The sequence below is a fragment of the Myotis daubentonii genome, chromosome 11, assembly GCF_963259705.1.
Source record: "Myotis daubentonii chromosome 11, mMyoDau2.1, whole genome shotgun sequence".
NCBI lineage: Eukaryota > Metazoa > Chordata > Mammalia > Chiroptera > Vespertilionidae > Myotis > Myotis daubentonii.
The window spans coordinates 70,460,001-70,482,763 of NC_081850.1; the positions used below are offsets into that span (position 1 = coordinate 70,460,001).

The 22,763-nt window shown below is 46.5% G+C and overlaps 1 protein-coding gene across 2 annotated transcripts in view; it reads left to right on the top strand.

Moving 5' to 3' along the window:
* ASTN2 (astrotactin 2) overlaps window positions 1–22,763 on the top strand; it is a 742,933-nt gene that overhangs the window by 581,384 nt on the left and 138,786 nt on the right. For both annotated transcript variants that reach the window (XM_059657840.1, XM_059657842.1), the window contains exons 18-19: window positions 16,915–17,048; window positions 18,785–18,933. In XM_059657840.1, coding sequence (XP_059513823.1) covers window positions 16,915–17,048; window positions 18,785–18,933 — 283 coding nt within the window. The remainder of the gene's footprint in view (window positions 1–16,914; window positions 17,049–18,784; window positions 18,934–22,763) is intronic.

Here is a 22,763-nt window from a genome sequence, read left to right on the forward strand (position 1 = left end):
TCTTGTGATAGGTCTGAAAGATTTGGGAGAGCTGAAACTGGAGGAGTGGTACGCAGGAGGCTGAGTTGTGGGCAAGTCTGAATGCTGTGCTGAGGGGTTGGGGTGCTGTGCTATAAGGAGTCCTTCAAGATTTGGAGTCAAGGGAAAGACATAAGCCTAAGTGAGTTTTAGGCTGATAACCACATCGACAGTGGAAGGGTGAATTCCAGGGACCAGGGTTGCTTTATGGCAAAGGTTACTCCTTTGGGGTCTTCAGATCTCTGATTTTAAAGGGTCTTTGGATCTCCATCGCCAGAAAGTTTTTACAGCATTATACATTCTTGTAAATTCTTTTTACTGGGGGGGGGGGGGGGGGAAGATACATGGCATCAGCACATTTTTCTAAATGTTGTTGACTCATATGTTGTAAAACATGAAAATACGTACAGGGGCCAGTTAGTTGGGGTATCTACTTGTAACAAATAATTCCAGAGGGTCTCCTAGGGGCCAGGTGCTGTTCTGGCCATTTGGGAGCAAAACGGACATATATTTCTATTGTCTGGACACTTAATTTGGACCGAAGTATGTGTGGGAGACATAAACCATCGGAATAGTGAATGATAGAGTATATTAGAAAGTGAAGGGAGGGGGGAGGTTCCTAGCCGGGTGTGGAAACCTGGATCTCAGAGTGTCTCCAAGTCCATCAGAATCTTGTGGATGGGAACAAATTCTTGGCTTCCTCTTCCTGATTCTGTTTCTCTAGGGCGTGAGTCCGGAGTCCCCATCATCACAGGGATCCCGAGTGAGTGTGATGCACCCTGAGCTGGAGAACCACGACCCCAAATTCAGGGTTCATACATGTCTTGGTGTCCTCCTTCTGGAATTCCTTCAGGCAGTGCCTTGCTTAGGGATAAAGAAAGTCAAGTCCTTATTATCTGGCGAAATTCTCCTCTGCTGTTGTGGGCCACTTGCTCTTCATCTGAGGAGGTGACCTGGTCAGGAACCAGACTGTCAGGCAATCCTGGGCAAGAGGGGAGATCAAAGGGAAGAGGGGGAAGTAATCCACACATTACTCAACATGCTCACGGTCAATTACAACAGAGGAACTTAACGCTTGGCTTGCCTACTTGCAGAACTGGAAAACGTAGCAATCCCGTGAGACCAGAAGACTACCAGATTCAATAAGATAGACAAGACGTTCAGACTTAGCAAAGGCAAGCATTTTTGCCTGTCAGAGATTAGAGCATTTATGGGTGTTTTGTTTGTTTTTGTTGTTGTGGTGGTGGTGGTTGTTTTCCCACTGCATGGGACATGGAATTCAGTTAGCAAATGTAATAAAGAAGAGGACGGCAGGATGTCTTTCCCATGTGCTTTTAAAAATAACAGCCATTTACTGAGAGCGTTGGTGGTGCCAGGAGCTCCAGTCAAGCCCTTTATGCACGTAGCTCACTGAATCCTCTCATCAACCCCACATGGTGGGTTCTGTCATTATCTTTCTTTTCCCATTTGGAAAAGTGAGGCACCGAGATGTTAGATCGCTATGCCCAAGGTCCTACTGTTAGTAACTGGTAGAGCCAGGGTATGACTTGGACACCTGAGCTTCTTCTCACTTTGCTACACTCTCAACTAGCTACATCTTTGTAAATGAAGTGTAATAAATGGAGGTCTAATGTGTACTATGTTTTTTAAATATGTTTTTTATTGATTTCAGAGAGGAAAGGGGAGAGAGAGAGAGAGAGAAACATCAATGATGAGAGAGAATCATTGATTGGCTGCCCCCATGCATGCCAGCCACTGGGATCAAGCCTGAAACGTGTGCATATGTACTGACAGGGAATTGAACATTGACCTCCTGGTTCATAGGTCAACGTTCAACCACTGAGCCACAACTGGCTGAGCTAATGTGAACAATATTCACACTATCACTGCAATGTATTGCCTTCCCCATCTACTGTCTTCATGCCTTCACATAATGGCCACAGCTTTTGAAAAAGTCGACTGTTTCCTGCTCTCTGCACTCTCACCCTCATTCATTCCAGGGTTGGTTCCCTCACCCAATGGAAATTTAATGGCTTTTCCTCATCTGTCATAAATGACTTTATCTTTTGATAGTGTTTTCTTTCTCAGTTCTTATAATTCTGAAAACAATAAGACATCTTTGATATCCCTCATTTTTCCCTGTCTGCACCTAAACCCGAGCATGACAACCCATTAACAAATCCTGTAGATTTCTTAAGAATTTCTCCAATATGGTCACCTTTACCCAGTCTGGTTCAAGTCTTACCTGGACTATTGCAGGAGCCTCCTGACTGGCTAACAATGAACCTTGCCCGTCTAATCCAGTCACTTCCTTGTAGCCAGAGTGATATTTTCCAAACTAAAACTTGTTCACATCACTTTCCTGATTAAAATCCTTAACTGACTTCCCATTGCTCTTAGCATCAGGACCAAGGTGTCTACAATGACCGACAAGACTCCTTAAAACTCACCTTGTTCCCCTACCCTCCTGGCTTTCTGCGCTCTAGTCACAGTGATCTTCCAGTCTCCGAAAACAATGACTTTCATCGTTCCCAAGAGCCTTTGCACATGCTAGTCCCTCTGTTGGAATGTGCTGCCCCGCTCCACTCACTTCTGTCCATGGAGTTAGTTGCTGCGCATCTACCAAATTACTGAGGCTTCCAGATTTGATAAGACCCCCCTGTGTGCTTGTTTACTTTCTTGAATCTTTTTATCTTTCTTCCATAGCAGTCATTATAGTTTCTAATATGCTTTTATATTGTATAATTGCTTAATTAATGTCTGTCTCCTCCTCCACATCTTATTATTTTCATTAATGATGACAACAGTGCCTATGAAGAAGAAAGACCAGGTAGACTCAGGAATGCAGGCATTATACAGGCATCTAGTCAAACTGTCATCTTTTTCTTGATTCTTTCTACCACACGTTCAAGGGTTATGGGGCCTGTGTTTGAACAGTCTCAGTAACAGCTTGTTCAGTGACTCCTAAGCTTCCTGGTTCCTTCACTTTTAGAATAGCCTTCCTTATATTAGATAAGGAAGTGAGTGGCTGCCACTGGACTGGTGGGCCGCTGGGACAGATGGATCAGCTGAGCAGCACTCCTGCTGTGGGAGCACACTGACCATCAGGGGGCAGCTCCTGCATTGAGTGTCTGCCCCCTGGTGGTCAGTGCACATCATATTGACTGGTAGATCAGTTGTTCGGTCATTTGGTATCTTAGGCTTTTATATATATAGATAACTTAATTACTCAGGGCCCCAATGAAGATAGCATAGAGTTTCTGGTAGGTTAAATAGACTCTGTGTGAAGAGCACTTAGCAATGCCTGGTACGATTAAAAACTTGATCACTATTAGCTGCAATTTGTTTCCTCTTCCTCCCTCTTTTCATCTCCCCTCTCCTTCTCTTTTTTTCCTCCTTTTCTCTTCTGCTCCTGCTCTTGCTTCTGATTAAAGCAGGGTAGGTGAACAACAAATAGTAATTGCCTTGCCTCAGGCATCCACTGCTTAAACAAAAAGGGTGATCAGTTCACAGAAACTAAAAAAGGCATATTTACCCCAAAACAAAGAATCTTGCCTCTGACAGTTGGTTTTAAGGATATGGTTTTTTCCCATTGGAAAAATATTAAAAATACTAAAAATATTTATGAGCATAGATGTGTCTAGAGTGACCTTTATAAATAGTTATTAAAAAGAAATCAGATTGTGTTCATCTAGAGAATACCCAAGTTCAGGGATTAGCCAATAGTCATTTAATTATCAAGTATATGCATATGTGTGGATACATATACAGACCTGGCATTATTTTAGACACTTTATAAATGATCCTTAGAACATTTGTATTGATGTAGGTATTCATATTTCCCCATTCGACACACATGGAACGTGAGAGAAAGTTGAAGTCACTTCCGTCAGTTTGCTTAGTTATAGCACTAAGATTGGAATCTAGGGATGTGGTTCAAAAGACCACACGCTGGACCTCTCTACTGTGCCCTCCCTCCAGCCTGTGTGGCCTCCTTGGCTGGGTTAAGGGATCTGGACTTATTGCGCCCAACATGCCATGATGGAAGTGTGGCTAAGTGAGCCTGGAAATGGAAATCTCCCTTTTCACAAACTCCTCAACCCAATATTGAAGGTTTCCGTTTCAGAGGCCGAGATAAGCTCAGTCTGGTCTAGACTAAGCATGTCCCCTCCTGTCCTCTGACCTTTCTTTCCCTGCCACCTCCCACGGGCTGGAGAGACCGCCTCCCTCTGATGCCTCCTAAGGGAAAATTTGGTGTACTGGAAAATGAGGTCACCAGTGGCCACAGAAGGGAAATTGTGCAGTCCTTCTTTCAGGAACTCCCCACTAACTTAAGCTAGCATTTAGCAACATAAGCTCCACAATCTTGGACAGAGCCTCCACTTGAAACCTTCCCACCCGCCTCTCACCTCCAGATGTTCCGACCGCAGCCGAGAGGAGTTGCTATCTCTTAAAGGACAACAGGCCTTAAAAGACAGGTCTTGTCTGTTGGGTGGGCTGGGATCCTTGGCTAAAGGCTTTCTTTGAGAAAAGTGTGTGAGTTCCATCCAGGTTTCCCCTCCTAGGACTGAGAGGGCCAGGAAGGGCGCCTTGCAGAAGACAGGCTCTGAGAGGAGGAGCCATCCTCCGAAGGACTTGGATTTGTACAAGACTAAGAAGCCCTTGGCAGTTCAAGGTCACAGGGCAAGATTCCTTGGGAAGATGACTCACAGTGAGATGGATGAGGCTACTGATATGGCTGCGTCTTCTCCCTGGAGTTATAACTGATGTTTCCTATTGCTCATAATTGGTCTGCTATTCATCATTTTCATAATTGCTATCAGTTCAGTGACAGGCAGGACAAATGGTCTGGAGATAGTTTGGAACAGTGTAAGCACAAGCTCTTGCTCTGATGACTGAGCAGGTCTACTAGGATAGCATAGATGGGTCGTCCAGAGATCTCCCAGTCTGATCTTTCAGAGTTTACCGCTTATTCATGTAACAAACATTTATGGAGTACCGACTTTGGGTCAGGCCTTGTGCAAGGACCTTATGATACAATAAGGCAAAGCACTCCATGTCCAGTGGCAAGAAGGGACATCCAAATAAATAATTCAATAACATATTGTAGTCCACTTAACAGATGTGTTGCCCAAGGTGCAATGGGGAGCCTTCAATTCTGCTTGGAAGTCCGAAAAGGGTTTCCAAAAACGATCGCAGTTGTAGTCTTAAAGAATATGGATTTCAGTCTCGATCCCCAGTGTGGGGCATATAGGGTCTTAAAGGATGAGTATGATGTGATCAAAGGCAGAATGCAGGAAGGGCATTCTAAGCCAAGGGAAACCACACGCAAACACACAGTGGCATGAAGTTTGTTTCCCGTCTGGTCCATGCCGAATGGTTCAATGTAGCTGGTATGTAGGACCGGGGCAGCCTGTGGTGCTGGGCTATGAGCTGGAGAGAGTGTTTGGCACCACTGCCCGAAGAGCTCTGTGCGCCAGGCTAAGAAGCAGAATGTTTATACTTGTATTAGTCAAAGCTTTTTAGTGGTGAAAAACAGAAACGGACTGAAACTTTCTAAGCAAAAAAAAAAAAAAAGGAGAAATTATTATAATGATGGAGTGATTTCTCATGTAACTCGAAGGCAAAGAGTACAGCTGAACTACCAGCAGGCAGGGAACCACTCTGAGCAGTAACTTGGAACCTGTCATCTCTGCTTCTCGCTGCACTTAAAGTCTCTCTCTCCCTCTCCCCTCCCTCCTCATTATCTCCCCTTCTCTTTTTTTTTTCCCTCTCTCTTCTGTTCTGGTCTCCATGTCAATAGCTCAGAATGAGAAGCCCACCTAGCCAAGTCCAGCTTTGTATGTCATACCAGTTAAAGCCCTCAGAGATGCCCACAAACCTGTGAATCTAAATTTCCAGAAAAGCCCGGCTGGCGTGGCTCAGTGGTTGAGCATCAACCTGTGAACCAGGAAGGCATGGTTCAAGTCCCAGTCCGGGCACATGTTTGGGTTCAGGCTCAATCCCCAGTGTGGGGCATATAGGAAACAGCCAATCAATGATTCTCTCTCATTGTTGATGTTTCCATTTCTCTCTCCCTCTCCCTCATTCTCAGAAATCAATAAAAATATATTTAAAATAAATAAATTTCCAGAAAAGAAAATCTGATGGGTCCAGTTTGAGCCAAGTACTTAATTTTGGTCTCACTACCCTTGACCAAAGCAAGGTTATTTAGCTCAAATATCACCACCAAACTGTCTCTTATATCTGATACTCGGAAGCTAGCTATTAAAATCCTTTAGCGGGCTCTGTGGCGCAATGGATAGCACATTGGACTTCTAAAATCCTGTAGTTCTTTTTTTTATTCTTAAACTGGAGTCCCCCTAATCCAGGGAGATACACTGTGATATGCTAAGATATACCCAAAGGCACCGGATAGAGAGATCACAGATTCTTAAAATAATGGTACATAAGAATCACTGTCCTAGATTCCAGCTCAGTAGGTCTGAGCTTGGCCTGGGAATCTGAATTTCTAACAAGTGCTTCACATCATTAATGAGGCAAGAGGTCCAGGGAATCACATTATGAGAAGCATTTTGGGGGAAATGTATTTAATATTAAAACCAAGCCACGTCTATTGTGGAGTGGCATATGCAATTTGCATGGATATTTGTCTCTGCTGACTTTTGGGATGCTTTGTAGGAAAAGCTTAAAAACCTTTCATATTTTACTGGAGGATGTTGAAGATTTTAAAGTCATGAGCGTTGTCTCTTAGGTCTCCTGGACCGCTTGCTCTCGGGAGTGAAGTTAGCAACTGGTAGGAGCACGCAGCGGTCAAGAGCACACAAAATTATCCTAAGACTCAGGCAGAGGAGAAATCCTCTGTGCTAAGGTCATCATAGGGTGAAGGAGCAGAGAAAGATGCAACAGAATCAAGGTTCTTAACGTTAGTTAACTTATGATAGACCGATTGGTTAATCAATTTCAGGGCCCCTACTCTATGTCAGGCACTAGGGATTCAATAGTCAACAAAGCATACGGCCCCAAACCTCAATTTGTACTCACACAGTCTGTTATGAGAGACAGAGGAACAGTGAAATGGACAATAAAATAGAGTAGTAAAATAAGGCTTATTATCATGAAAAGTGCAGGAGATGTGTTATAAAGGAAGGGGTCTACTCCAGCTTTAAATATATGTTTTTATTTACTTCAGAGAAGGATGGAGAGAGAGAGGGAGAGAGAGAGAAAGAGAGAAACATCAATGATGAGAGAGAACCATTTGATCCCCCTACTAGGTGGGGATCAAACCCAAAACCCAGACATGTGATCTGACAGGGAATCGAACTGTGACCTTATGGTGTGCAGGTCAATGCTCAACCATTGAGCCACCCCAGCTGGGCTGCCCCAGTTTTAGAGGGCTAAGGAAGGCCATCTGTGGGAGGTGATCTCCCAGCTGAGAGTTGATGCATTAGTCATTGGGGAAATTATTGGGTGGGGGAGAGTGTTCCAAGGAGAGGAAAGACCATGTAAAAGGCTAAAAGTGAGAAAGTGTAGCTGGAGAACAGAGTAGGAAAAGGGTATTGGCAAGAGGTGATGCTGGAAGGAGAAGCAGAGGCCTGAGATTTGGAGGGCTTGACATTAGCATAAAGGCATCCAGTGAGAAGCGGCAGGCAGCTGTGGCCAGATGGGCCCATCACGGTGGGCCCAGGTCATCAGGGCGGCCCAGGGTCTGGCCCGGAAGTCAGAGCAGGCACCTGAGCTGGCTGCCTGGGGAGGATCCTGCAGCAGATAGAGCGCATCTGTGGGAGGAGATCTATGTACTTTTTGCACACATGGTGTTACCAGAGGTCAGGGCCTCAGACATAAGAGCATTCAACACCCTAATTTTATAGATGAGATAACCAAGTCCCAGCTTCGGGCCAGCATCGCAGTTACAGACAGACTTGGGGGAGGAGCTCTCTTTCCCGGGTGGCTCCCAGCTGGCAGAAGATTCTGTGTCCAATCCAGAACCTGGACTCACACAGCATGGAGAAGGCGCCACAGATGCCAGATCCCCAGATGCCGTGTGCGTGGTAGGGGCGGGGGGTGGGAGAGGGATTCCAAGGACAACATATTTGGGAAATGCCATGATTTAGACATTACCTTCCTGGGCTTCCTGGTGACTATTGGCATGTGACTGACTCTGAATGTTCTATTTGGTTTTGTTTGATCTGGTCTTTTTCAAGTTTATTTGACCACAGATAACCTTCCTCACCCCATCCCCCAGTTGTTGTTTTTTAACTCAAATCAGTTAATATCCCCTTGAAGTCATGTCCCTGGAGACACACTTTGGAATGTTCTGGAGAAGAGGGACTTGGGAATGACCAGAACAAGGTTACCTGCTCACCTGTCTCCTCCTGAGAATGTGTCCTGCACCTCAACACCCATCTGTGCTCGGCTTGTAGGAAAAGGACGGGGCAGAGAGGAGGATCTAGCCTTTGGACTCAGACTTGTGTTTGGATCCTAACTCCGAGCCATCCTAGGTTCCTGTCGTAGTGCAAGTCAGCGGCTCACAGGAGCCCCAAACTTTTTAAAGTCTTAACTTTTCCAAGCTTGCATGGAGGCAACACAACCTGTTTGCAGGCTTTCTATGAGGATGACACTAGCTCGTGGTGAAGCTTCTAGGCTTTGGAATTTGAAGAAAGTGAGTTTGAATTTTGCTCTGCCAAATAATGGCTGTGTGACCCAGGAAAGGACCGCATACTTGCCGGGGCCACAGTCTTATCCTGTGTGTGATGGAAGAGAGAGGGGGTAAAGGAGCAATTCATGGTGTTGTGGTGGAAATGAACCGACTCTCTTCATGGCGAACATTGAGCTCTGTGTCTGGCATATATACGCTCAAACATCCTCACTGTTATTGTTAGCGCATTAAAACCTAGCACTTCATCTTCCACATGAGATGGATGAGAGCCGAAATATGGGGCAAACTGACAAGAAAAATAGCTCCTCGCCCGAGGATAGTATAACCCTATCATCTTGTGTCTGTACATCTTGCGGAACAGACAGCTGACAGAGCCCCGCGCACGAGCGTCTCAGCGGGCTGTGTATTTATTTCTCTAATATTTTTTCATTAGCCGAGGTAAGTGTGGCAAGAGGGGGGGTCTGGCTGGCTCTAAATGTCTTCCCCCTGTCACCCAGATTAACAAGCTGTCCTGTCAGGCTCTCATCATTCAGCGGAGAATGGCTGGAAAAACCAAGTTCATCCTGACAGGGGAAATTAGGTGTCGTTTATGTGATTTATAGAGCCATAGATTAAGCTGCACAATTTCTCATATAGGAAATGGGTCCCTGCCAGTTAGTATTCCTTCAGTGCATGGCCTTACGAATGGGGAGGGGGGGGTCTAACTTAGAGGCTGAAAATGGGGGGCCAGGGGATAAAGCTTGGGCTTGGAGTTAGAGATTTTGCTCTACTGTATTGTCTCTGGGGGCCCTGGGCCCGGATCCTCTTTTCTCTGACCCTATACTTGCTCATCTGTGAGGGGTACCTCGGACAGTAAGAGTTGTTGCTGTGCAGGTTGTTCGGAGGCTTACAGGAGCTAATAGGTGCGATTAAACACTCTTACTAATGTCCTCTGGTTGGTGAGAATACAGCTCATGACAGGAGTGGCTGAGAGAATGGGCCTCAGAATCTAATGACCCGAATTCAAGTTCTTGTTCTCCCACTTTTTAACTGGGTGACTTTGAACAGTCTTGTTTGCCCTCCGAACCTCAGTTTCCACATCTGCAAAATGGGAATGGTACCACCAGGTTCTGCGACATTAAGGCTGTTGACAGGATTTCATGAGATAATGTATTTGAAAGTGCTTAGCACACTCTCAGTACATGTTGGTATGTGTGTTTCCTGTCCAACAACACAGCATTTTTGTGGCTTAAACCCAGATCCAAAGACAGGCGACCTCATGCCGTGAATGTTAGTTGATATGAAAATCTTGGTTTGTTTCTGCCAGATTCTTGTGGTGTAAACCCGGACAAGTCCCTTCTCCTCTTTGAGCCTCTGGCCTGCGAAGTTGTGAGGCCAATATCATCTTTCGGGACTCTTCTAGATCTGAAATGACAGGGACCTGTGGCAATGAGTACGCACTTAAGCACTTCAGAGCCCTTCAGCCCCTCAACGGGAGGGACCTTAGATCCTACCATGGGATGTGCATGAGCTTGAGGTTCTTCCTTCCCTTTGCCCAGCTGCTCCTCAGTGGCTACCCCTCCAAGCAATCTTTCAGGATTGTTCAGAGGCAAATTACCTGCTGTTCCAGTTATTTGCTGCTCTATAATCCCCCAAATCCCAAATCCATTACAACAGCAATGATTACTGTATCCTCTCTAATCATGCTGGAGACTGAGTGGACTGAGCTGGGCCGGTCTTACTCAGCTCTCTCATGTGGTTGCAGCCAGCTGGTGGCCATGGCTGAAGCCATCTCAAAGGCTTCCCCGTTCACATGCCCAGCAGATGATCTGGCTGTTGGCTAGGACCTTGGCTGGTCTGTTGGCTGGACTATGTCCATGTGGCCTCTCCATGTGGCCTGGACTTTCTCACAGCAGGGTGCTTGAGTTCAAAGAGCAAGCATCCCTAGAGACATGTGGAAGCTGCCAGTATCTTAAGGTCTGGACCCAGACACGGAAATGGCATCACTCTTATTTGGTCCAGCAATCGTAGAGCCCAGACTCAAGGGGAGGGACCTTAGATCCTACCTCATGAGGAGAAAAATGTCAAAGATATTTAGGGTTATGTTTTAAAGTCACCACTCCTACCTTTCTGCTCTGTTTGGGAATAAGCAAATTTATGGCAATGAACATCACCTACTTCGCTCCTCAAATGTGTTCTCGCCATGCTGCTCAATTACGCAGTCATCAATGTGTAGCAAGATGACCAGTTCATCTCCTCACTGTCCAGGCAATGGGGGTTGTGGGCCTCCAGCTCCTGTTCTCCAGCTCCTATAGCGACAAGGGCAATGAATGATCAGCATCTCCTGCAGCCACTGCTACAAAGCTTGCTGATGACTGAATGGTAATGGCCCAGATAGACCCTCTCCCGGAGGTCTAGGCTGGCCTAGGAACCACTCTGTCTGCCTCTGCAGAAGCATTGCAGTGATGTTCTCTTCAATCCTTGCTGTGTTCCTCAACCGCAGCTCCTCCTGACCTATCACACATGTGGGCAGCATTGGGCTTAGGAATTAGTTTCCCTACACAGCTAGGATGTCAACCACTTTCCCCTCTCTCTAGGGCCCTAGGAGTTTGTTATTTTAGACCTTCAAACGCTTTCTTGGAAAAAAACTATCAACCCACCCTCCAGAGAAGTAATCTCAAGTATCTTCAAAAGGGATTCCATCTCTATACCCCATCCCAAACCCCTTTCCAGTGGCTTCATGGAAATTCATTCTTTTTATGGTTACCAATTGCTTTTCGGTCATCACTTTTGCTAGAAGAGGAAAACGATAGCAAGTCTCCAAGTTTAGTCCCTGGCAGAGCTCCTATTACATGTTTCTGGAATTCAGGGGACCCTACTATGTGTTGACTCTTGCCTGGAGCTGGGGACATGGAGATAAACCAACATATTACCTTGGCCTGAAAGAGTTCACAGCATGATAAGCAAAAAGGACCCATCCACAAGCAAATTGCAAGGAAATGTGCAATTTGCAAAAATGGAATGAGTGGAGGGAGAGACAAAATCTCCCCAGTGTGGCTGGGTCCTGGTGGACAAGAAGTTTCCTGGAGTTCAGCAAGGAGCAGTAAGTGGAGAACGGGCATTGTAGACGGAGGCGCATTCTGATTAAAGGCTTGGTATGGAACAGTGCATCACTGTAAGGTGGTACGTGCTGGATCACAGTGTGGGCGCAGTGGGGAGAAGACAGGAGATGAGCCCCAGGATGAAAAGCAAAGGGCTTTGAAAGTTGGGTTAAAGAGTCAGAGGTATTACCCAGATGATGGTGGAACTTCCTAAGAGTCTGAGCAAGGGGGTGGAATAAGCATTTTTTAGAAAGCCCGGAGACAAGTTGCCTAAGGAAGAGGCATTAGTGACCTGTGCGGGGGAGACAACGTGGGACCAGGCAGGAGAGGTTGGTTTTAAGACATGCGATGAGAAGAGGAAGGAGCCCAGGTTGGTGCTCCATTATTGGCTGGAGGCACCAAATTGATGTCCAGCGTCTTAAGGTCCAGTGATGGGGGTGATGTTCACTGACATGGGAGATGCAAGTAATTTGGGGGAAGAAGAGAATCGCACACACACACAACACACGTATTTCCTTTGCTTGTAATCATTTATATATTGGTTTATTTCATTCAACACTCCTGTGAACTTTTAATTCAATTCAACAAATACTGTCTGACGTATGTTATCTGCTAGGTACTGTGTTAGGTGCTAAATGGGAGTCAGAGGTAACAAGGTAATGATAACTTTGTCTCTAGAAGGCCTTTCACCTCAATTACAAGGGGTTGGGCAGCCGTAAGATAGATATTATGTGGCTAATAAAACCCATTAAGCTTTGAGTAAGGGCTTCAGGCCATCATTCTGATCATACCGACCAGGACCATCTTAATATCAAAAACAACAGACTTGGTGTCAACACCTGAGTATAATTTTTAGTGTGGGATATGCAGTTATTGTAAGTGTAGAGTGTGGAATTTAAGTCACGGGCTTGGTGACATTCTATCTACATGGCCCCAAGTACCTTATTCAAATATGGAACGTTTAGTTACAGCTTAAGATTCCTAAGACATCGTCAACATTCTTAGAGCTGGAAGGGCCACTTCCTGTGTATCCCCACAGCCCCGTGTGTGTTATTACTTCATAGCACTTGAACCATATTAATTGTAATTGTGTTTGTCTTCACCATGAAACCATGAGTCCTTTGAAGTCAGCGACTGGGACTTTTCATCTCCTTTCTCAGCAGTTAGGCAGCCGCGTGATTTGGAGCGAATGTTTATTAAACTTAATTAAACCTTCGAAAATCTATCTTCTGTGTCCTCGTTTTGCAGATGGAGAAATCGAGGCTTCAAGAAAGGGACTAATTTATGCAAGTTCAAATAGGGAAGTAACAATAGAGTGAAAAATAAATCCTAGTTTTATTTTGATTGCTTCACATTTTTGTGGCCGTTTTTCCTCCTGCCCAGCTCGGTTTGCTAGCTAATTAGCCAGAAGTTGGAAGCACTTACAAGTAGTGGAAATGCAAACCTCCTTTGTTATGAAAACCAATGGCCATGTAAATCAAGCCCTTAGCCCTGTATTAAGTGCAGGATTTGTTTCTTAAGTCCCTTCACTTACTCAAAAGCCAGGAGTCAACAACGCGTCCCGTGTAAGGTTTCATTCCCCTCAGAGAACACACACAGACATACACACAAACAACGCATGAGCACGTGATGGGAGCAGGGCTGCTGAAAAGGATGTTTGGGATGAAATCTTGGCACGTATAGTTCCTGTGTGACCTGGGAAAGTCAGAAGTGCCAGGATTCAGATGGATTCCCGTTCAAGTTCTCACTCCTCCATGCTCATCCCTGAATGGACACCCATCTCCAGGGACAATTTTTGAGGATTAAAAGGAGGAAGAGTGGTTTCCTCACAGAGTTGCTCTGTTACCCTGGACCAGCCCGCCAGTCTTTCTGAGCCACTGTATCTAGATCAGAAAAACACATTAGATGAGATGATCTGCAGAGCCCCCCCGAAGCTGGAACACGCTATGATTCTCCTCCCCTGAGAGCGAATTGGATTCGAATGGAGTGTCGCAAGGGCTGAAGACGCAAGGAGAGAGGGAGCCTTCGCTGACACAGCGCTGGCCTCCGCTGCCCTGCCAGGGCTCCCTGTCTGATGTCGGCCTTTTATCAGGGCATGTGCGCGCTCTGTCCAGGGCTCGCCTGGCCACTGCACCCGTCCTCGTTCTGTTCCTCAGGGTTTGGGAAGGAGCCAGTGGATGTGGAGACTCAACAGACAGGATTTCTTCCCAAGAGCTGCTTGGATGGTAAAACAGAGTCCAGAGAGATTTTCTGTTTTGTTTTCTACAAGCTCCAGTGACTGTTGAGTACAGAACACACAGTCACACAGGCACACACACACAGCCACCCACACATGCAAAAACACAACCACATACACAAACAAAACAGGATGTTCTCTCTCCTCCTCTCGCTGGAGTCTCAGGCAATCTCCTACCATCTGCGTCACTTTCACCAGGGCCTGGATTGCACCATTATGGTAATTGAGCCCTTCCTGCTGGCTGGAGATGTTAGAGAATCCCCAGCCATGAGCAGTTGTGCACGTTAATTCAGCGAGGGGGGAGCTGCCGGGGGAGGGAGCAAACAGCCTGTCAGGCAGCAGGACCGCATGCCATCCCATCTGGTTGCAGTCCTTGGAGAGTGCCCCCTCTGATGCTGGTGGGAGAACAGACACAGCTTCTGACGTGTGGTGGGAACAGTGCTATTGCTATGCGCCAGATCCTGGCTCACATACCTGATGTGCAAACATTGGGTGGGATATATTTACACTAAAAAAAAAGTTGTTTATCTGAAATTCTAATATAACTGGGAGCCTTATTTTTGTTTGTTTGTTTGGATCACTACTCTTAATTCAAGAGAAATTAGATCATTTGTTTGTACCCCAGGAAGGGATATGGGTTACATGTGGCAGGAATAACGAGCCTCCTTATCACAGGTACCATAGAAACGTGACGGGGCTTACCCAGTAGCATGCGTGTACACACTTTCTCTTCTAGATCTGTGTTCCGGGTCGCTCAGGAGGCAGACCCAGGCCCATTCATACACACGTGCTGTGCTTGAGTCTTTGGAACAGCGCAGCATGGAAAAAGTGACACCTTGGTTATGGGCAGTGTGAAGCTTTCATTTAAAAAGTGGACAGAAAGTTAAAAAAATAAAAAGGAGGGAAAGAAGAAAGAAAACATAGTTTGCTACCTGGCAAAAGTGTAAGAGATCAACATTCTCTGGAAGCCCTAAGTTTCCTTTACTTTTTATTTTTGAATATTTTTCTTGATTGTAGAGGGAAAGGAAGGCAGAGGGAGAAAAACATTGATCGGTTGCCTCCCAGATGCACCCCGAGTACTCTGACTGGGGATCCAACCTGCAACCTGGGTGTGTGCCCTGACCGGGAATCGAACTGGCAGCCTGAGTGCACCGGATGACGCTCAACCAGCTGAGCCACAGCCCTGAATTTTAAAAAGAGCTGTGAAACAGCGTGAAGCCCCAGTGCCTGAAATATCAGTGGAAAAGGGGTGACTAAAGTGTGAAATACATCTGAGCCAGAGTCTCTTGATGAGTGTTTCAGCGTCCCTTCTTTTGTCCAATAAATATGACTGAATAGCTGAGCACACTGATATGAATAAGGCATGGCCCGGGCCCTTGGTGGGGCCCAAATGTGTTGGGTGAGACAAGCAAGGGCATGTGGTGGTCGGCGGGGTCTAGTGCGTGACGGAAGCTAGGAGACGAGCATGATCCCAGGCTGAAGAAAGCCAAGGAGGGGTTCCCAGAGAAAGGAATGTTTCACTTGAGACCAAAAGAGTGAATTGGGCCCTGGCCGGAGTGGCTAAGTTGCTTGAGCATCATCCTGTGCACAGAAAGGATGCTGGTTCAATTCCAGGTCAGGGTACATGCCTGGGTTGTGGGCTGAGTTGTAGCGGAGTGCAGGAAGCAGCTGATTGATGTTTCACTCTCACATTCATGTTTCTCGCTCTCTCCCTTTCTCTTCCCCTCTCTCTCTCTCTCTCTCTCTCTCAAAAAAAAAAAAAAAGTCAATAAAACAAGAGTGAATTGCCCCATAGCATACAAGGGGCTGGGTAGGGTGGCAGAGTAAAACACCAGAGAGAAAAGAATGTTTTTACAAAAGGCCACAAAGCACATTGCAGTCAAATAGAACATTGGTCATGATTTAGCACAAGAGCCAGCAAACTGACACGCAGGCCAAATGTAGCCTGCTGCCTGTCTTTGTAAATAAAGTTTTATCGGAACACAATCAAGCCCATTTATTTAAAGCATTGCTTGCGTTGCTTCTGTGGTACAAAGGCAGAGGTAATTGCAGCAGAGACTACCTAGCCACAAAGCCAAACATATGTACTGTCTGGACCTTTACAGAAACAATTTTCCATCTCCTGATTAGGAGCACACGTCACATGGGCAGGAACTCACTGTTGGTGGAGATGTTAGTGGTTGCAGGATGGTGGATAGTAGCATGCAAAGGAATGTCAGGGGAGTGGTGCTAAGTGAGCCTGGGCCGCTGGTCAGGAGCTGGAGCAAGGAGTTTAGGCTTTGCCCTGAGGGCCACGGGGAGCCTCCGAAGGCGACTGAGCAGGGAGGTCAGACTTCTACACGAGGCAGCGTAGCAAGGTGTTTGAGAGGACAGAGCCCGGGGCCAGACTGCCTTGGATCAGATCCCAGCTCCTCTCTGATCTCTGTGCCTCAGTTTTCCAATTTGCAGAATGGGAAACAACCATAATGATCTTCTATAATAATAAAAGCATAATATGCTAATTACACCGGACGACCTTCCAGACGAAGCCAGGGCTGCGAGGGAAGCCCGGGTCCCAGGTGCCAGAGGGAAGCCGGTGGCGGCAGCCAGGGGAAGGAAGACCTACTTTTGCACGAATTTCGTGCATCCGGCCTCTAGTCATTATAATAATACATACCAACCGTGTGCAGTAGTAAAGATGAAATAAGTTCAGGCAGGCACAGTGCCAGGCCCAGAGAAGGTGCTCTCTGGATCCCGTCTCAATGAACATTCTGGCTGCCGGGTAGAGGATGGCTCATGCTAGGTGGCAATGTAGGCACCAGATGGTGTCCTGTACCTAGGAAGCTGCTCTTACATGTGGGCCGGAGCCTCATGGCCATGGGCATCTTCACGTCAAGTCTCCAGGACCGCCGTCATCATTCCTCTGTCCTCCTTCCTTGCAGGCCTTCAGGAGCGCGCTGATGAGCTCCTACTGGTGCTCGGGGAAAGGGGATGTGATCGATGACTGGTGCCGGTGTGACCTCAGCGCCTTCGACGCCAGTGGGCTCCCCAGCTGCAGCCCCCTCCCGCAGCCGGTGTACGTATGTATGGCCCCTCCTCCCTCAGTCACCCCTTTTCATGGCCTCGCACCCCTATCCTGACAGTCCCGACCAGGACTTGCTTCTGTTCCCAGGGGACCTCACCAGATCGCTGGGGTCTCTGGGGCCTGCCTCCTCCTTTAAGAAAGCAGGGGGTTTTGGCAGGGCAGAACCCAGCTCAGGGTCGGCACTGATATGGCAGCGTGTGCTTTTTTAATGATGTTACTCGGTCCTTCATTCCTTCCTTGGCTCAGCCACTCAGCAAAGGTCCGCTGGGTGCTGACTGCTGCTTTGTCGTCTCCTGGGTTGGACAGTGGGGCCACTGAGATGCAGAAAATGTAGAACCTTTTCTAAGATTCATTCAGTCCATGATCATGTTTGACCACCTGCTACGTGCCGGATACTGAGGGCTTGATGAGTCAGGCACAGACTGTAAACGTAGGGAGCTGACCATTTAGTGAGGGGGAGAGATGTCAAAGCAAAAACAGGAAAATAAGATACAGCTTTTAAAAAATTAAGTAAACACATGAAAGCAGAACAAAGAGGTGCTAATGGAGAGAGTGATGTGGGGGTGCTTTAGTTGGAGGGGAGGGAGGGAAGAAGTCAGGAGGTCTGGATGGGAGGCAAGAATCACATTTCCGGAGAAGGAAGCGTGTGTGTGAGAGTCCTGATGCAGGAAATCCATGCGGAGGGTGGGAAGGACAGGCATCTGCATCGAGGCGTGCAATCAAGAGGGGGAGCGCTGTGAGGAGCATAGGTGAACTGGATGGGAGCCCACGTAGGGGAGGGAACCAGAGTCCCATAACACCCCCATGGGGTGAGAAGAATTACACTGTAGGGTGGTCCTTAAAGAGCAAGTGTGGTGTAGTGGAAAGACATCGGGTTGAGGACAAGCAGTCACCATCATGGTTCTGCCCCCAGCTGGCTGTGACACTTGGTGCAAATTATTTCCCTTTCCTGGGCCTTACTCTCCCCATCTGTCAAATGGGAGAATGTCCTCCCCTCTCTGTGAGGACCCTCCCAGTTCTGACCTTCAGTCATTGTTAGTGTTTCTTGTTTCATAGAAGGATTCCCCAGGATGCCTGCCTCTGTGAGGGAGCGCTGATTTAAGGATATGAAAGAGTTGGTTGATATATTGTGGGATGAAAAATGACAGAGAGGTGGAAAGCCACTGTGTCTGAAGGTGCTGCCAATTGACTGGACAATGAGGCATCACTGAGAAGATAGTTTAAATAAACAGAAGGCCAGTCACCTTCCTGTGAGCACATACTGTGTGCTCGGATTAATTTACAGGATTCCACATTGATTCTGAAAGGTAGCTCTTCTTAGCTCCATTTTATGGGTGAGGAAACAGAAGCCGAAGATCTAAAGCATTTTCCGTGGTCGGCAAACTGCGGCTCTCGAGCCACATGCAGCTCTTTGGCCCCTTGAGTGTGGCTCTTCCACAAAATACCCACTTCTGCGCATGGGCCATGAAGTTTCAATCGCACTGTATGTGCGCGCCCGCACGTGGTATTTTGTGGAAGAGCCACACTCAAGAGGCCAAAGAGCCGCATGTGGCTCAAGAGCTACAGTTTGCCCACTGGCCTATGTTCATCAAAGTATTGGTGGTGTGCTGAATTAGGGTTTAACCCAGGCTGAGTCCTGTGCTTTTAATCTTGGCACATGCAGACTCTTTTGGGGCCCAGCCCATGCCAACTGGCAAACTAACAGTCTTGCCTGTCACCCCCTCTAGGCTGCGGCTGTCCCCAACCGTGGAGCCCTCCAGCACCGTGGTCTCCTTGGAGTGGGTGGACGTTCAGCCGGCAATTGGGACCAAGGTCTCTGACTATATTCTGCAGCACAAGAAGGTGGATGAGTACACAGACACGGACCTCTACACAGGTAAGTAGGAAGCCCACGACCTCCCCTAAGGTTAGGACAGTGTGACAGAGGAGGGAAACTGGGAGTTTCTAAAGCCTTGGGAGACTTGGCGTCATGTGACCTGATAATACATTGGGGAATTTCATTGTTTGATGATTATCACCTAGCACCCACACCCACACCTGTGTGCTTTTTTTGGTATGACTTCAGAAGGGAAAGACAGCAAATTGTGGTTTGAAAGAAGTTCTGATTCTGAGTTGGATCCTCAATGTCATCTGTTAAAGGGTTAGTTAATTCAGAAGAGGATTTGGCCTTTTCTGTAAATACATTATCGCTGGGACTGAGATAAAGAAATTCAAGGAATTGCCTTATCTAGTGAGATGTGCTGAGATAGTTGTCTGTAGTGCTGGGGAAGAGGGATTTGCAAAAGATTCAGACATGCAGGAGGAGATGAGCAACGTGGCCCTTATGAGTGTGCACAGGGTTGTAATTGAGATCGCTTTCTGAGTTCTTCTCAAAGTGTGACACGGCCAAGGAGCTATGTCATCCTGGAGGTTGGGTCTGCCCAGGCAGGGCTGGCTCTAGGGCAGGTTGAGAGCCTGGGGCCATGGGAGTGCTCTCAACTTACTCCAGGGGCCTGGTGCTGAGTTGGGTCAAAAGCCTGGGCCTGTGGAAGTTACCCTGGTGTTGGGCCCAGCCAGGGGCTTGGGTTCAAGGGTGCTTGTCTGGAGCCTGGATTTATGGGAGCTGATTAGGAGACAGGGCCACAGGGGCCACCTAAGGCCATGGGAGCTAGAAAGCACCAAGGTAGGTTGGGGGCCTGGGTTACTGGGAGCCTGGTGCCGTGGTGCTACTGGGGCCGTGAGAAGCAGCAGCCACTGGGGTAAGCAGAGACCTGGGTTCGCAGGAGCTTACACCTTGTAGGAGCCACCTACAGCCGAGAGGGCCAGGCTGGCCTGGGGTGGGGCTGCTCTGCAGCCTTCGGTGAAGTCGAGTGCTCACTTCTCTTCCACAGGAGAGGGTTTCTCTCTGCACGGGCTGTCCCAGCTTGGGGAACGGTTATGGCAGTGATATGACTCTCTCTCTCCTACCTTCCTCAATGCATCTTTTCATTTTTGTACTTTACCCAAGTGCTACAACCCTTTGCCTGGAGACCTTAATTCTTGTGAAAGTATTTTGGGGCTTGGATAGTGGTTCAAATGGATATTTCTGGGGCTTGGCAGGATGGTTGGAGGGGGAGGGGGTGGGGTAGGTGTGGGGATGAGTGCTGGAAATTCCCATGGCACCATTTTGCTAATATCACCCTCTGAATGATGACCACCCTTCTTTTAGGATTAAGTAAGTGAATCCCAGAGTGGTATGTGACTGTCCCAAATTCCCACACCCAAAGCATGGGGGAGCCAGGCTCACCCCCGGTCTGTGGTCCTCCCAGCTCAGCGCCTGTTCTTTTTGTAACAGCACACTCGAGGGTGGAAGACTGAATGCTAGTTTGCTGAGAGGTTTTCATTCTGTTTTATTTTAATTAGAAATGTCTATTTCATTTTCTGTGTCTATTGCTGTATGGTTTATATCGCTTAGTTTGTTAATATGGTAATTACATCATTGGATTTTCAAATGATGAAGGAACCTGGAATAAGTAAACCCTACATAGTCACGATGCATTATCCTTTTTTATATAATGTTGGACTCGATGTGTTAAAATTTCTGTAGCATTTTTGCATCTGTGTTCCTGGGGGATTTTGTCCTATAGTTTCCTTGTCATGCGTGCTTTTGTCTGTTTTGCTATCAGAGTATTTCTGGCCTCACAAAATGAATTACTAAATAGTTCCTCCTTCTCAGTTTTCTGAAAGAGCTTGGTTAGAATTAGTAGTACTTATCCTTGAATTGTTTGATAGAATTCACCAGTGAAGTACAGATGCTTCTTGACTTATAATGGATTGTAAGTTGAAAATATACTAAGTTAAAAAAAATGCATTTAAAACCCCTAACCTACTAAACATCATAATTTAGCTTGTCTACCTTAAACGTGCTCAGAACACATATTAGCCTGCAGGTGGGCAAAATCATCTGCCACAACACAGGCTATGGGCAGTAAGGAGATGGCAGGAATGTGGGCAGGATGGTTACCAATAAAGCCATTTTACACTTCCTCGTTTGGGGCACAATGAGGCCTGCTCCTCTTGTCTGTCCCTGTCCCCCAGTGATGGGAGGCAGCTGAGAGGAAGCAGGGGCGCGGTCTCCCTCCACCAAGCCCTGTGCATAACCAGGTTATGTTACCTTCAGACCTTTTCACTTGTATTTTATGCAAAATGGCTCATGTGAGGGCTGCAGTTGGAGGGCAGTGGGACCATGGGCCACAGGAAGAGCCTGTGGAGGAGGGGAAGTTTATGCACCCCCACCTTCCCCAGAGGGGCTAGACCAGCCCCAGCCGTGGGCAAACTACGGCCCGCAGGCGGGATCCGGCCCACCCGTACCCTTTTATGTAATGATGTTTACTTTGAATTTATATTAGTTCACACAAACACTCCATCCATGCTTTTGTTCCGGCCCTCTGGTCCAGTTTAAGAACCCATTGTGGCCCTCGAGTGAAAAAGTTTGCCCACCCCTGGGCTAGACTCTGATTATTTGGGGGTGGGAGGCTCCTGCACTTTGCCACAGGCATGGGGAGGGTTCTCTCCCCACCCCTCGGTCCTCCCAACTCGGGTTGTACTTTCTAAGGTTATTTCCCCTACTCTTTGCCCAGCCCCAGAACACAACATGTTAATCATGTTCAATATTTCTTACTATGCTGAGAAGCCACAATGACCACAATTAAAGCTACACACACACACACACACACACACAGAGTTCCAAAATGCATGAAGTAAAAACTGATAAAACTACAAAGAGAAACAGATAAATCTATAATTATAGTCAGAGTTTTCAATACCAATCTCTAAATTATTAGACAAGAGGACAAAAAAAAATCAGATCTAATTAGCATTTCTAGACACTCCACATTATTTTAGAGTGGACACTGCACACAATGATAAACCATATTTTGAGCCAGTCTCAATAAATGTAAAATGGTTAAACTCACAAAACAAATATGTTTTCTAATATAGTGGAATCAAATAAAAAATCGGTAATCGAAGATATCTGAAGAATCCTCACATGTTTAGAAACTAAGTAATAACCTTCTAAGAAATCCATAGGTCAAAAAAGAAAACAAAATAAAAATGTTAAAGTATTTGAACTAAATAAAAATACAATTTATTAAATTCTGCAGTAAGTCACAAAAGCAGTAATTGGAGGAAACACCTATATTATAAGAAAAATCTCAAATCCATAACATCAGCCACCACCTTAAAAATCTAGAAAAAAGTGGGCAAACCGAAGCCTAAGTGAGCCAGAGGAAGAAATAACAATGATCAGAATAGAAATCAATGAAATAGAAACTAGAGGAAATCAGTGAAACCAAAGCTGACCCTTTGAGGCTATAAATTACATAACGCTCTAGCCAGATTGATGAGATAAAGAGCAAGATAAGACAAATTACCAATGTCGAGGATGAGAGAGTGATATCACTACGAATCCCATAATAGATAATAACAGAATGTCACAAACAACTTTTGCCAGTACATTTTATAACTTAGGTGACATGGACAGATTCCTTGAAATCCACAAGCTACCAAAGATCACTCAGTAAGGCACAGACAACCCGAATGACCCCATAGTAGTAGATAAGTAACTCTAGTCCCCATTTCTCCATCTAGTCCAGAAATGGAAAATCCAAGATTCTTCCTCTTGATAGTCCAAAAAAGCAGCTGCTGTGATCTAAGAGTTCCTTTTTTCTTTTTTTGACACAGGTA